The following is a 16393-nucleotide window of genomic DNA, read 5'->3' as shown; positions in this document are numbered from 1 at the left end:
TCTTTCCCTGGGACCTGCTGGTCCTAGAAACAGGAACTTCCCAGAAACAACCCTACAGGCCTCTTTTGGTGGGTTCTGCAGTACCACCTAGGGCTGATTATGTCACTGGGTCTGTGTAGTTTATTTCATTCAAGGATGACACTGAAGAGCAGGACTGGGTTTCAACCAGAGTCTTATTTGATGACTAGAGAAATCCGCTTACAGACTTAACCCAAGTAGTTGTTCCATTTGTGGCTTCACAGATAAAGGGCTAACAGAATTTTCTTAAGGGATAACTAAAAAGACAGAAGCAGTCATCAATTAGCATATCTTTTACTCCTCAACGTTCTTCCTTTAAGTAACTTTTTGATTTACGTTACCTCTTTAGTCTTCCTTCTCCACCTTCCCCAAGTATACTTTTATACTGCTCCTGCCCCTTAAAGTCTATCATTTTTGTCACCCTGGGGTCCCTTGAATGGTTTTTTGTTCCTTGTTCTCATTTACTTCACAGTAGCACTCAAAATATGACTCAAAAAATGTGGACAATGGTTAGTTAGTAGTTATACCGTGAATTGTTTGCTTTTGATGTATTTCATGAGTTATGGAAATACGCAAATAACACACATTCACATACATGGATAGATTACTGAGTTGTCAAATAATAGTCATTTCTGGCCAGTAAAATTACAGGGAATTTATATTTCTAATTATATATTTTCATAGGATTGAAATTTTTTGTAGTCAACAAAAATTTCCTTTTTCCTTTTTTCCTTTTTAAGTTTATTTATATCTTCTGTGAGCCAGAGAGCAAGTGAGAGATGGAGAGACCATACCTCCAACAGTTACTTGATGATGTCATCTGCCCCCCAGCCTCAGCCAACCCCGGACCATGGGCACACATGTGGCGAGATTACTTAGTATTTAAAATCTTTTATTAAAAAAAAAAAAAGAAAATTACAATTCCAACTAAAGCAGATGCCAATACAACAAAACAAGTTCCACTATCTGTGTTCAAACGATTTATCTGACCCTTACAAAAGAAGAGCATGTATCATTGTGTACATACATCTGAAATAAGAATGTAGAAGCCTACCAGCCTTAGGAAAAGAGGTTATAAAACCCGGAAAAAATACCTTTCTTACCCCCTTCTCACTTTAAAGTCCATGAAAACATCAACACATTCAGAGGATAGACTGTGGAAGGGAAATAATTTTCTATTTTTCTACCTTGTATCTGGGTGATTTTGGATTGGTTTGGGGATAATATCTGGATTTCTCTCTCCTGGGCTGTTTTTTTTTCCAGTAATATTTCTTTGATATATGCTTAAATGTTTATTTTTAAGTGATATAACTTTTCAGAAAAAACTTAATAAAGTTTATTTCTGTGAAGAAAATATTTTTTGTATTTTTGACTGTTTTTTGTTCTTTCTCTTTTGAAATCTCTAGCCAACAAGAACATTAGTCATGACAAGCATGCCATCTGAGTAAGTACTCATTGTTTTGATAACTTCCTATTCAATGTAAAATTTTAATTTTTTTCTCTATAACACTAGCAGTTCGTATATCTATACTGTATGTATCACTTTTACTTTATATAATTAATATCTGAATTAGAAGATCATTGGAGATTCAGAATGTGAAGAGGTAGGTACTGAAAATTTTTAGAGGTTCTTTAAGCCCTAATAAGTCATTGATTCTGTACTATTTTTGCTGTTCTGTTTCCATACTCAATACTAATAGCTTTGTTTATCCACCACCCTTACCCCCATAAATCTTCAATTAAAGGAGCAATTTTAGCCAAAACATTTCCTTTATAGGCCTTAAAGAAATGCTGACAAAGTTTTCTACAGCTATATTAAAGTAACTCTCTACGCTTTTTGTTGGAAGGGTTAATAGCTTGCTGGCATGTTCTTATCATCTTCCTTAAACATTTAACACAATAAAAAAAACATCCAACAAAAATACAGTACTGTATTCGTTTTAACAAATTATTGAATTCCTGTTTAAAGGGAAAAACCATGTTTTGTATATCATTTATAGGTTTTAAGGTTTAAGGCATTCATCAGAACATTGTGACATTTGAGTGAAAAAATACACTGTATCAAGATTGCATGTTTAGAACATTTTCTCTAGCAGGATCCTTGTTCTGCCTACAGCATGAAAATGAAAGGATTGGCAAGTCAAACACTGTACATTATATAGTGGACAAGGAGCTCAGTCAAAATCTTTGTAAATGTTGAAGTTATGAACTACATTAAACATTCTGAATAGTGTAATACAGAAATCAATATTAAATATATTATTTTTGAAGTCTGTTTTTTCTCAAAATTAAAAAATATTAATACATGTTATTTTCTCATTCAAAGGTTGAAAAATAAAATTTTCATGTAGGCAGTATTTCTTTTATTTATTTTTTTTTGGGGGGGGGCATATAGACTTCTTGTGTAAGTTAAGAAAAAGACCTGGTCCTCCTGATTCCATATTGAGTAACTTTATCTTGAAGAGCCATTTGGAAGTTATTAGCACATTCCACAGTTAGCTGGTAACTGCCAGACTTAAAATGGAGAAAATCAGATACTTAGAAATGGAGAATTCTAGAGAGCATTCAGTTTAGAGGTTTTTGCTTCTTTTTGGTTTTATTTATTTTTTTCTTTTTTGCCTTGATTTTTTTCCAAGTTAATATTTTTCACAACCCCACAGATTAAGCACAGATTCTCTGATTGAAGTGGTGATGGTGCCCAGATCTTGACCCACTCAACTTCTCCACTCAGGATCTCTAAGAATTTGAAATCATGGTATAGTTCAGTCTTTTCATTTTACAGGTAAAGAAATTGTGGTCTCAAGATGGATATACCCAAGATCACTGGAAATAAAACTTTTAAAAAAAACACATAATTTGTAGGGAAGAGTATTAGAAATAGTATGTATGGACAATAATAACCTCTCTTCCTTTGTAATATAATTTTTGGAGAGGAGATATATTTATTTCTTAACTTTCCATGTACATTATACTGTGGTTTAGAAAGCTTTTCATATCCTTTGTATTTTACTGATTACACTGAGAACTTACATACAGAGAAAGAGAAAGAGATAGAGAAAAGCGATGCATCAGAAATAAAGGCATCAGAGGACCAGCCAGTGGTGTGGTCGTTAAGGTGCCTGAATCCCACATGGCCAACTGTGCAGTTAGTCCCTGCTTAAAACCACTCTAGGCATATGTGCATGGGTGCCCAAAATCTCAATGGAAGAATGGAGGAATGGAGGAGAAGGGATTGCTGCGTGACCATCCCCCCATGGTGGGGGCGGGTCGCTTTCTTGTTTTCCCTCTGTCTCTCTTTAGTGAGTGCATGCACCCTATAGCAAATTTTTTTTTAAAGAAAGAGATGCATCAGAAAGATTATTGTAAAAATAAGAGAGGAAGACTCAGAATTATTTGGTAAGGAAGTTAGAATAGTTCATTAAAAAAAATAAAAAGGATACTCTGTACCAGCAGCTGGCACAATGGTTACATCTCTGAACTCCCACATAGTTGACCACAGTTTGAGTTCTCGGACCTGGCAGCTTAAAACTCATGCTAGGCACATGTGTATGCATGCCTAAGATCCCAAGAGGATAATGGAAGACAAGAGAATGCAGCGTGGGCATCCATCCTGGGAAGTGATTTCTCACTTTCTGTCTCTCTATCTCTCTCTGTCTCTCCGGCAAGCACATGTGCCCCATGGCAAAAATCTCTCTTTAAAAAAATGGCAGGGAAGGACCAACAGATGGCCTAATAGTTGCATCACTGGACTCCCACATAGTCCACCACAGTTTGAGTCCTGGACCTGGTGTCTTAAACTTGCACTGGGTACATGTTCGTGTGTGCACAAAATCCCAAGAGGAGAATGAAGGAGAGGGGATTGCGGTGTGGCCACCTCCTCCTGAGGGGTGACTTCTTGCTTCCTCTTTCTCTGTCTTCTGGCAATTGTGTGTATATAGGGAAAAAAAAAAAAAAAAAAAAAAACCTCTGTCTTAAAAAAATAAAAATTAAAAGGATACTTAAGGCATTAAGAGAATGACAGATCAGAAGATAAGAATAGTGAATTTTGTGAAATTAAGGAGCCTCTGTTAAAAAAGCCCTTTGATTTGATCTGACAATTTAACAGAAAGGATAGTATCTTTTTTTCCTCCTTAGAAAAACTGTATTTGACACTCAATACATGTATTTTCAAAATAAAATAAGTAAGTTAGAATTTTAGTTCTGAACATGCATAAATTGGTTCAAGTAGACATGAAAAGTAACTGGTGAAAGAGCACTGGGCTGGTATCAAGGGGTCTGCTTCCTGACTCTGGTTCTGTCCCTAACCAGCTCAGCAACAGCAGGTGAAACCATTTACAACCTCTAAGCTTTTTTCCCTCAACCCTTAAAGTAGATAGTTGGAGTTGAGATCTGTTTCATTTCTCCAGATTTTAAGTCATCAGTTGTAAAGCAATTAAGACATGGGAACCAGCAGTTAGCGTAATGGCTACGTCGCTGGACTCCCACGTAATCGACCACGGTTCGTGTCCTGGACCCAGTAGCTTAAAACTCACGCGGGGCACGTGTGCATGCGTGCCCAAGATCCCGAGAGGAGAATGGAGGAGAAGGGATTGCGGCGTGGCCATCCCCTCTGGGGGGTGATTTCTCGCTTTCTGTTTCTCTGTCTCTCTGTCTAGCGAGCGCACGCACCGTATAGCGAAAACCTCTCCAAAAAAAAAAAAATTAAAAAAAGAAATTAAGACAAGAGTACCGTAACCAAAACCAACCAAAATTTTTAACTTTATCATTTATTATGTCTGCAATCCTCTTAATGTTCATATAAAGCAAACATAGTCCTTTAGTTGATTTTTTTTCTTTTCTATTTCATAGAAAACAGAATGTCATCATCCAGGTTGTAAATAAACTGAAAGGCTTTTCATTTGCACATGAAGTCTGCGAGACTACTACACACGTGCTCGTGGGAAAGCCGCTTCGCACCCTGAACGTGCTACTGGGACTCGCTCGTGGCTGCTGGGTTCTTTCTTATGAATGGGTAAGCCCCACGCTTGCATTACATAGTAAAAACAGAAGGCATTTTGATAGACTTGGTCATCCTGAGGTGATGACGCTAAGACTCATGCTGCTGTATGCCCTTGTGAGTCGCATGTTTTCCTATGAACAGGGAATGCCACTCTTTCCTTGAGCATTTCTTCCTTTGGCTGACACCCTTCAGCCATGCTAAGCCTTTGGGGAACAAGAGAAGTGTCAGTGTGAAGAGCAGGAAAACAAATAGCCCTCAAGATAACGACCTCTCAGCCACTGGCAGGAATAAGATTAGAATGGACTTGAAATGAAAACGCAAAATTCTGTTCTCACAGTCAAATGAGCTCTCTTCTGGGTTTGACCAAGAAATAATGTGACCTATGCTAGTGATGGTTTGAAAAGCCAAAAGAATTCAGTGATTGTTTTTACAGATGGATTTACTTAGGATGAAACATTCTCATTTAATCCCATTTGGATATGCTTTATCTTACACATAACTATCTGTAGCATTATTTGCTTTTCCATGCATTAAAGGCAGTTTTTTTTTATAAGTTTATCATTGTTTTCATTCTTCATAAAAATTAAAATTGTCTATTATTTGTTCTATTTTTATTTTGATCCTCATCCTAAGGTCACTCAAAAGCATTGCTCTCTAATAAGAGCTCCTTTGTTACTTGTGTTACCATTTTGCATATAGTTAAGCCACCCCAGCCTCCTCCCTTCTCTAAGAATGTATTATATTAATACTATGTTAATTTAAGGCAGTAGAATTATCATATGCAAACAAACTGCCAATGTATTTTTAAGAATGGCTGTGGTCTTCTTCCCATGTGATAACCCTGAATCTTTCTGCTACAAGTTTAAGAGATTAGTGCTTAAAGTCATGCAGTATAAACAGTTGAAATTCCCCAAAAAGTGTACTGTTTGCGTTGGTGACAACTGGGGATTACCTTACCTAGTTTTATACTAGTATCATTTCATGTTTATTTGTATGAAATATAATTTATAACTCTAGCGTCCATGAATGAGTTTCCTGTTTTCCTTCTCCTCAGTTGAAATGTCTCTATCTTCATCTGTCAGCTCTTCCTTCCCTCACATTACAGAGGAAAAGATGTTCTTTATCTTTTAAAACTATGTCTATTCTTGATTCTGTAACCAATCTGTTCTTCTGGAGCATAAAGCATATGAGAATTTACTGCATTTACTTTTGGCATGCATAGAGACTGTCTTTTAGGACCAGCTGGTGGTGGGTGGTTAAGGCAGCTGGATCCCACATGACCAATGGCATGGTTTGAGTCCCAGACTTGGTGGCTTGAGAGACACCCTGGGTGTGTGTGCATACGTGCCCAAAATCCCAAAAAGAGAATGGAGGAGGGTTATTTGGAGCATGCCCATCCTCCCTGGGGGATGATTTCTCACTTGCCCTCTGTGTGTGTGTGTGTGTGTGTATGTGTGTGTGTGTGTGTGTGTGTTTCTTTCTGGCAAGCACATGTGTCCTATAACAAAAATAAAACAAACAAGTTTCTGATCAGTGTCATGCCACCATTTTCTCATTAATCATATATAGAAACAGAACTTGATACAAATTTAGATTATAGTAACTCTGTGTGGGGTTACCTAGCGTGAGAAAGGCAAGCAGTAAACACCTTCTTTAATAAACCTCTGACATTCTGTCTAGACTCTTGGCCTGGAAGGAAGAACCTGGGACACTGAGTCACTTAAGTAAATGAACTAAGTATAAATATATAAGGCAAGAAAAAGAAATAAAAGTCACTGAGGTTAGAAAAGGAGAAATAAATCTTCATATATCACATGATTACTTATGTAGGCAAATGTACAAAATTTGTAAAGAAAAGCACTTAGAGCTAATAACTGGGTTTAACAAATTAAGTGACAAGTTCGTATTAATATAAAGTCAACACTGAAATATTTAAGTATAATTCTAATAAGATGTGCAGAATCTGTATCTATGAAAATACTACAAAATGCTGATTTTAAAAATCAGAGAACTAAATATAAAGAGAGATGTATTGTGTTGAAGGATTAGAAGATACAATAAGGTTAAAATGCCACTTTTTCCCAAAATGATCTATAGATTTAGGACATTCCCGATGGAAATCTCAGCAGAATATTTGAAGACATAGGCATGCAGATGCTAACATTTACATAGCAAGGTCTAGGAACTAGTATAGCCAAAACAAATTTGAAAGAGAAGAATAAAATTGGAGGACTGACGTCTGATTTTGAGGCATCTCTTAAAGCTATAATAATCAAGGCAGTGTGATATTACTAGGTACATTGGAACCCACTGGAGAATCAGAAATATATCTACAAAAATAGGGCCCAAAGGATTTGACAGAGGCAGTCCACTGAAGAAATTTAGCCTTTTAAACAAATTTCAATTAATTCAGACAATTCAACCAATGGTACTAAAACAGTTAGACAACTATTAAAAAAAAAAAAAGAAAAGAAAAAGGAACCTCAACCTATATTTCATACAGTATCATACAGTATATACATATTACTTCAAAATGGAGGACCATAAACTAAAATACAAAATTATGAAACTCTGGGAGTTTTTTTGGGTATTTTTGGGGAGGTTTTTTGCTACAGAGTGCAAATGCTCACCAGAAAGACAGAGACAGAGAGACAGAAAGTGAAAAATCACCCCCCGGGGGAATGGCCATGCCATATTTCCTTATTCTCCATTCTCCTCTCAGGATCTTGGGCACGCACGCACACACATCCCGCGTGAGTTTAAGCCACCATATCCAGGACCCCAACCATGATAGACTACATGGGAGTCCAGCCACATAGCCATTATGTCAACTGCTGGTCCCAGGTCCCAAAATTATGAAACTCTTAAATGTAAGCACTGGCACAAAATCTTTAAGACCTTGGTTTAGGCAAAGAGTTATTACAACACCAAAACCATAATCTATAACATAAAACCATTGCTAAATTAAATTTCATCAAAACTAAAAACTTTTATTCTGTGAAGGACATTATAAAAAGACTAGAAAAAATATTTGCAGATCTCTTATCTGACAAAAGAATTGCATCCAGAATGTATAAAGAACTGTCAAAACTTAACAGTAAGAAAACACGCAACCCAAACAGAAATTAGCAAAAGAAAAAACTGAACAAATACTTTACTAAAGAAATACAGATGGCAAATAAGCACAAGAAAAGGTAAGGTGTTCACCATCATTGGCCATTAAAGAAATGTGTTTTAAACCACAGTGAGATGCTACTACATTTCTATTAGAATGGCTAAAATAGAAAGTATCAGCAGTCCTCTAGCAAGATACGAGACGGCTGGAAATCTCATATTCTACAGATGAGAGTGGAAACTGGGACAACCACTCTAAAAAACAGTTTGGCAGTTTCATATATAGTTAAATGTTTACTTACTATCTCACTCAGCAGTCCCACTCCCAGAGAAATGAAATCTTACCTTCACACAAAAATCTGTACAAGAGTGTTTATAGCATCTTTTCCTATAGTCACCCAAACCTGGAAACAACACAAATGCCCCTCAGTGAGCTGATGGATAAACAGTCTGGCTCACCCATACAATGGAATCCTACTTATTCCCATATGTAATCACTAGATATGAGGGTCACGTTAAGCCATTGGAAGGTTTGTATTGGGGCGAGGGTGAGGGACAATCTGATCTTGTGTTTTGCAAAGGACTGTGGCTGCTGCATGGAGACCTCACTGTGGTGAAGCACAAGTGGATTCAGGGAAACCATTGGCAGGCTGTTGTTACCAGTATTCCAGGTGGTAGAAAATAGCAGCTTGGATTGGAGCACGTTGGGGTACAGAAAGCAAGACATGCTCCAATATGGAGCTTACTATGAAGTGGAATTCAGTGCACTTTCTCATGGATGGGCTGCAGGATGTGAGGGGGAAGAGAGTTGGGGATAATTTGGAAGGGTCTTGCTTGAGAAACTGTAGGAGAATGAGTAAGACAATGATTTAGGAACAGTTTATTTCAGAGGGTACGGTATAGTGCACATCTTTTTCCTCCTACACACCAAGATAAAAATGCCAAGATTAGTACAAGCCATGACTGAAACAGCACAATCCAGGCATGGAGGCTTGTACCCTACTGGTTGGTATAGTGGCCTTGCTCCCAAACTGGCATCCACTGACTGATTGCCGAATGACAGTTGCACCAAGAACCCACGTGTCATCCTTGGGACTCTCGCCACATAGCCAACAAACACACTTTCTTAGCTTTTCTTAGATAAACACAAGGTAGCCTTTCCTTGAACAATTTTTTGTACTAAAAGCTTCAGAGTAATTGATTAGTTTTCTATGGCTGCTGTAACAAAGTACTAAAAATTCAGGGGCTGCAAAACACCCCAAAGTTATCATCTCACATTTTTGAAGGTCAGAGCCCAGAGTCTGTTTCACTAAGCTCAAATCAGGGTGTTGGCAGGGCTTCTATTCTTCTGGAGGCTCAGAGGGAGAATTTCCTGCCTTTTCCAGCCACATCCTTTGGCTCATGGGCCCTTTCAGCAATGACGTCACTCTGTTTCTTTCCTCACATCTCTGACTTGTCTGCCTCTATCACTTACTTATGTGGGTCCTTGAGATTTCACTGGACCCACCTATATCAGCAGAGCTTACCTCCCATTTCAAAATCCTTAATTGCATCAGAAAGTTTTTCACCACATAAGACAGCATGCTCATAAACTCAGGATTAGGTTGTGGACACCCTTAAGAACCATTCTGTGTACTCCCACAGGCACAAATGCATTAATTCCATAAGAGAAAAGTGTTTCATTGTGTTCCAGGTGGGTTACTTTTAATTTATTTGAATTCTATAAAGATAAACTTTTAAAAACATACAGAAGTGAGACCATGTAAACGAGAAAGCAGGGCTTAGAGTGATGCATTTACAAGCCAAGGAATACCAAAAACTACCAGAAGCTAGAAGAGAAGCCTGAGCCAAATTCTCCCTCAGAGTCCGGGAAGAACTACCCAGCCAACAACTTGACTTAGGACTTCCAGCCTTCAGAACAGGAGTTGTCTGTTGTAAACCCAAAAAGAAGCTCAGAAGCAAAGAGGATATAAGGACAAATTAAAGAAATAAAGAACAAATAAAATGATTGCCTTGGGTCTCACACCATTGCAAATATGTCTATGTTCCTTCATGAGGTCCTATCTGCTTTGCGATGCTGTCGGGAACTGGGCAACCTACAGGGAACAGGCTAAAAGCGGTGGACGCCAAGACAAAAGCAAAGCCAAGCACTGTAATGGTATTGGGACCTGAGACCCTTCCTCTGGGAATGTATTTGATACTAGCGAGATGAGAGATGAGTACATAAAAGCATTCAATTATTTTGTTTTCTTTTCTCTTTTTTTTTTTTTGAGAGGTTTTTGCTATAGGGCACGTGTGCTTGCCAGAAAGACAGAGAGAGACAGAGAGACAGAAAGCGAGAAATCACCCCCCCAGGGGGGATAGCCACGCCACAATCCCTTCTCCTCCATTCTCCTCTCGGGATCTTGGGCATGCACGCACACACACCCGGCATGAGTTTAAGCCCCGGGTCCAGTTCTTGAACTGTGGTTGACTACATGGGAATCCAGCGACATAGTCATTATGCTAACTGCTGGTCCCAAAGCATTCAATTATTTTAAAATAACATATCTGACATACTGATATAGTAATTTTACCTAGTTGTAAGTCAGCTGCCTTTAAATTTAGTCAGTTTACTCAGAATTACTAGGGCACTTTAAAAACCACAAAGTCTTCTATAGGATTTGACTTCTGATAAGTTCATCTATTTTACTTATTTAGCACCACATATGCCTGATTCTTCTAAGAATCTAAAAATTAACAAATAGCTATCCAGAGAGAAAGAGCAGAATGAAAAAGTAACTGCTTTGAAATGATTATGTGAGAACAAATACATTCATACATATGTAAATATGTACATGTGTGTACTGTTTAGAGGTTCACAAATATTTTCATAATATTATTGTCATTTATCATATTCAATTAGCAGTGCTCTTATATTATTTAAAAATAGAAGACTTGTAAAATTATAACACTATATCCAGGCTTCAGGTGTTTTAATTTAGTGGATGATAACATAAAACAAATTAAAAAGTAGTAAAATATAGTTAAATGCCAAATTACATGACTACTCCCAGATTTAAAGATTTCATACACTTGTAAAGTCAACTCCCATCCCCAAAGAAACTGATTATAGACCTAGTAAACTCCCTGGGTTCAGGGGATTTTCTGTCTCAGAAGCCTTGGGTAAGATCGTCAAGCTCACTCAATTCGAGTCTCGATGTTTATGAAATGGAGCTGTTAACAGTATCTCCTCCCTAGGATGTGTGAACGCTGAGAGTTATATATGCATGGTGCTCATAACAGTGACTGCAAAAAGCAAAACTTGACCAATAGTAGCCTTACAACAAAAATAACAACTTATTAAGTTCTCCCAAAGAAGATACATAAATCAATTACTATATTGTCACCATTTTTATATACAGAAAGGCAGCAGTATCGCTAACATTTGAAAAAATTTCTTCTGGACCGTGAAAATGTTGTCATGAACCAGCACCAATCTATGGATACCATTACTTGGGAATGTCTATTCTGATGCCTATTAAAATGCATAAATTGTACTGGAAGTCACAGGAGAATAAAATCAATCCAATCTGCATTGAATGACGATACTTCACTGAGGAAGTGGGACTTGACATGAGACAAAAAACAGTATAGATTGGTGAGACAGCAGGTAGTGTGTCTGCATGGTTCCCTTAAGTACCTAAAAGTACTACTCTTCCTTACCAGGAGATACTTCATATAGTTTAATCCTCAAAGCCATCAGAGTACTGATACTTAAAGTGATCCCTTTCATATTTGGAGAATAATGGTTTGGGGGATTTACACCTTCTATGAAAATAAGTAGTTATTTTCAGCCTTGCCAGTGATGCCAAAGACATCACTATTTGCAAAAAATACCAACTACTGGGAGATTGAAAAGGACCAACTATACTGTGGTTTAAAGTAAAAGAACTGTTTGCGTAATTATGACATAAATGTTGTGGCTGTCACGTTTCCTCTAGCTGGCATTGCGTGTGTATTGATAATAATTATTGTTGACTCACACCTTCAAAAAAAAAAAAGGCTTGGAAATGAGCTGAATCACTTTCTCTGTGTATTTCAGTCTTCAGTAAGACAAAGATAACAGCTTTTTCTTGCATGGCCTCCCTCCTTTAATTTCTTAAAGAAATTCACTAGTACAAACCTAACTGGAGAGAAGGGAGTTGCCACCAACCACCATTAATGAAACCGGTCCACGTAATTTCTGAAGCTTAATACTCCATTTAATGCTCACCTACCACTTCTTTATAGTTTACATAGGAGCTTCATAGGGTATCATTTCTTTTAGAATCTGGACTTAAAAGTGTCTTACATTATATACTTTAAGGATCATATTTACTTCTTATAAAAGTAATCTCTCTCTTTCTCTTTGTCTCTCTGGCCCTCCTTTTTCTAACTCTGTATCCAATGCAGTTGGGGGATTCTTAAAATATTCTCTTTGGCTAGCAGTATAAACTTGCCTCCAAGAAAAACATTAGTGAGAATGTTTTTATTTCAGGGTCTGTGTGGTATTCTCTGGAAATTTCTTGTAAAGGAGAGTTGTAGCAGTTCTTCAAATTTAAATGGTTGTGTGCGGCCTGGTTAGTCATATCAAAAAAGTTGTGATGATTTTGTAACAAAATTCAGTTTTAATTTTTAATCTTTTTTTTGAGAACTTTGACAATTTCTGCATATTTACAACAGTTCATGCTAGCAGTGTTAACTCTACTGTTTTCAGGAAAGAGTAATTCGTGTTTTTCCTGCTTCATGACTGAGTTGTCTGGCAGATACATAGAAATAGAAAACCATGTCAGGAGTTGTTCTGTTTCCTATTCATGGAAGACAGGAAGTAACACAACAGAAAAATAAAGAAATTGACTTAACAAAATTGTCCTTTCAGACTCCGGTTGTTTTGTTATATTTGTTCAAGCATAGCACTGTTTGAATCTTTAGATATTCTTATCTTCTCACTCTCACTTGTTTGGTGTTTTGCTACATTCTCTCATGACTTATCTGCAATTCTCCTTTGCCTTTAAGTCCATTTGTAGTCACTAAAAAGCACTTGGAGTATCTGTCCTGTGACCCAGTCTTCTCCCCGTTCCAGCTCCTATTACATATAAATCTTTCCCCTTTCAAAGACACAGCAGAACAGTGAGGACTAATTCAGCCTATATTCAGATTTTAAAATGTTGATTCTGAATAACTTATAAATAAAGCCTTTTAATGAGGACTAAGAGCTAAATCAGTTATAAATGCAAATGTAGGACAAAAGCTAAATCAATTTTACAGAAAAATTTCAATGAGATTAATAACAGTAATCAAGAGTTTCATAAATGAAAAATGATGTCATAATTAATTTTCTTGAAATAATATGGCACAATTGAGGCTTTTTCACACTGAATTCAGTAAGCAATGAGTCTGATAAGATGTATTTTATTGGCAGTAAGCCAAGAACCAGATGTTAGAGTCAGAAAAAAACACATGGTTCATGCAGTCCATGCCTCTCATTTTAGGCTGAAGAATGCTAAGTCACTCTACTAAAATTATAACCTGTGGCAGACCCAGAACTGGAATCTCAGGTTCTCGCTCATGTTAGTATACGACACTGCCATCCCAAGACTATTCCAAAGAGATCTTCTTGAAAACCAGTCTCTTTCTCTCTTTCTTTTTTAAACCATCAACTGGCACATTAACTCTTTAATTCATTCAAAAATTATTTTAAAGCAGATTGAACTTGGTGTATCACATTTGCCACCAGAGTTTCTGAGCTCTTTCCTTCAGTTCTCCTAGCAGACATACATTGGCCACAAACATGTGCTAGCATTGATAGTACCAAGCTGGCTAAGATCTCAAGCTCAGGTCTTTGAACTTCATGGGCTTGATTCCAGAGTTCTTTTTATTCTGCTACAGATCCTAGCTATGTAACAGACATTATACATAACAACGTATTTTCATATCTACTCTTTCATTGTGACTTTACAAAACATTTTTGTAGTATCCAAGGATCTTGTACGATAGTAAATATGTTTAGTAATGAAGACACTAGGCAAAAATATCTTGTCTGACTTGAATGTGAATCTTTGAAATAGTTGGTAGAGGCATTCTCCTAAGGCAGTGACTATGAACAGTTGCTTCAAAATACACCTTATTTATACATTTTCATTATGACAATAGTGGATTATAGTTTAGGACAGACAACCTATAGAGTTTGTCCGCTCCTTTCACATACTTAAAGGTAGTTACTGAGCATTGCTTGAATTCTTTCCCTTCAGTAAAGTTGACCGCTAGGATCGCAGAAGTAGGTGCTGGTGTTTGGCGTACTCCCTCCACCTGTGCCCTTCTTTTGTTCACCTTGGCAAGACCCTTGTGTGTGCTTTTCCCATGGTGAAGGTGCTGTGCATTCCCAGTTCCACACTCTTTTGATTGAAGAAGTATACAAAATGATTCACCTGGAAAATTGTAATCTTTAGTGTTGCCCTTCATGAGAATGTTTGAAAAGATTTGTCAGCAGGATGCTAAACACCATCCAGGAATGGCTAATAGTGAAGTTTCAAGGAGTCAAAGTTATTTTTTAGAGTGAGAAGACAACAACATCACTTGGGACACAGCCATGGACTTTATTATGGATGAAAATCAATAATTACTTGGCATTAAGGTTGTGTGTATTAAATAAAAGTTGCTGTATTTGATCAGGAGTTTAACTGGATAAGGTTTAAAAATCAGCACATAAGCAGCTAGCAGGTGGTATAATGTTTGGGGCACTGGGCATATCCAGGTCAACCACAGTTTGAGTCCTGGACCCAGCGGCTTGAAACTCACATCAGATGCATGTGCATGCATGCCCCAAATACTGAGAGGTGAATGGAGGAGAAGGAATTACGACATGACCATCCCTCCAGGGGGGTAATTTTCCACTGTCTCTCTGGCAAGCGTACGTACCCTATAGCAAAAATCTCTCAAAAAAAAAAAAAATGAACATGTAAGTGATTGTCTTTATTGAACACTTTTGCTTTTCCCTCCTTTTCAAAATCATAACCTTCAGAGTTTGTACTCTTTCTTTTTAGTTTTCTTTGGTTTTAACTCGTGGCAACTGAATAGTAACATGATTTCATAACTTCATTAGATTTCTCTTTTACCTTCTTAGACTTCTCAATTATCCCTTCCTTGCCTTATGGTTGAGAACTCTAGAAACTCAAATTAGTCCATGCAGAACTGTAGCAAAAATTCAAAGCTTACTTTTAGAGAAAACTTTAGGTATACTTGAGTGCATCCTCATCTCTTTGCGCAACTTTTTATCAGGTTCCTAAATTTTTATTTGTTTCTTACATTTCAGTGAAGTAGATCTCACTTTAAGTAATAGCACATTATACATGTCTTTCAGATACTCATCAGAAAATACAACTATGATTTCACTATCTGGAACTTGCCAAAGATTGTCTTTAGCTATCAGTTAGATATCCACTAGTGACTGTGAGGATGTTGATAACTATGCATTTTAAATAAACTCTATCCCTGTGTTAAAATAGATTGATAAAGATTATCAAACTTGAGCTCCATTAAACTCTGTGTACAAATACTCTCTGTAAATTAGGCTTTAGTGACAATGTTTACTTTTGAAGACATATAATATGAAAAGTATTGAATTTTAAAAACTATTCAGAACTATAATGTATGACATTTTACATTTTGCTACCTGGTAATTTTTTATGTATGATCTACATAATGCATTTCTCCTGAAATTTATTTAACAGAAAATGAATTTTACAGAAAAAAAAACCTTTTGGACTTTCCTTTACCAAAGAATGAGAAATATATAACTGAAAATGATCTTTAATAGGACTTTTTTTTAATATTTATCATATATTGGCATATGACAGTTGTTATATTTTACAGGGTGGAAAGTGGTGTTATGATTTTTTTAATGCAATGTGCAATGATTAAACTGGTTACCATATCTATCACCTAAAACTTAAACATTTTTGTAATGAGAGCATTAGAAATTTATTCTCTTAGCAAGCAATATTGAAGCACACAGATAACACCTTGATATAAGTTCATGACAGGTCTATTTCTAAGTTCTTTTTCATTGGTTTCTGTTCTTCTAAAAGAAAGTTTCTGTGGTAGAACACTAAAAGTTCTACATAACCTAATAATTTATCAAATATTGATGGTCTCAGGTAGTACATGGATTTGCAGTTTTTGCTTTTTGTTTATTTTTTGCTTTTTGCTTTTATTTGATGGAGGGTGCATGTGCTCTTCAAA

At 36.7% G+C, this 16393-nt stretch overlaps 1 protein-coding gene across 3 annotated transcripts in view; it reads left to right on the top strand.

Moving 5' to 3' along the window:
* Window positions 1-16393, top strand: part of LOC102473143 (microcephalin) — a gene marked incomplete at its 3' end in the record, with an annotated part of 112273 nt that overhangs the window by 83291 nt on the left and 12589 nt on the right. For all 3 annotated transcript variants that reach the window (XM_027773311.1, XM_006152152.3, XM_014589199.2), the window contains 2 exon segments: window positions 1425-1462; window positions 4867-5029. In XM_027773311.1, coding sequence (XP_027629112.1) covers window positions 1425-1462; window positions 4867-5029 — 201 coding nt within the window.

Source organism: Tupaia chinensis, unplaced genomic scaffold, assembly GCF_000334495.1.
Source record: "Tupaia chinensis unplaced genomic scaffold, TupChi_1.0 Scaffold000338_1, whole genome shotgun sequence".
In the NCBI taxonomy this organism is placed as follows: Eukaryota; Metazoa; Chordata; class Mammalia; order Scandentia; family Tupaiidae; genus Tupaia; species Tupaia belangeri.
This window is presented reverse-complemented; position numbering and strand designations above follow the sequence as displayed.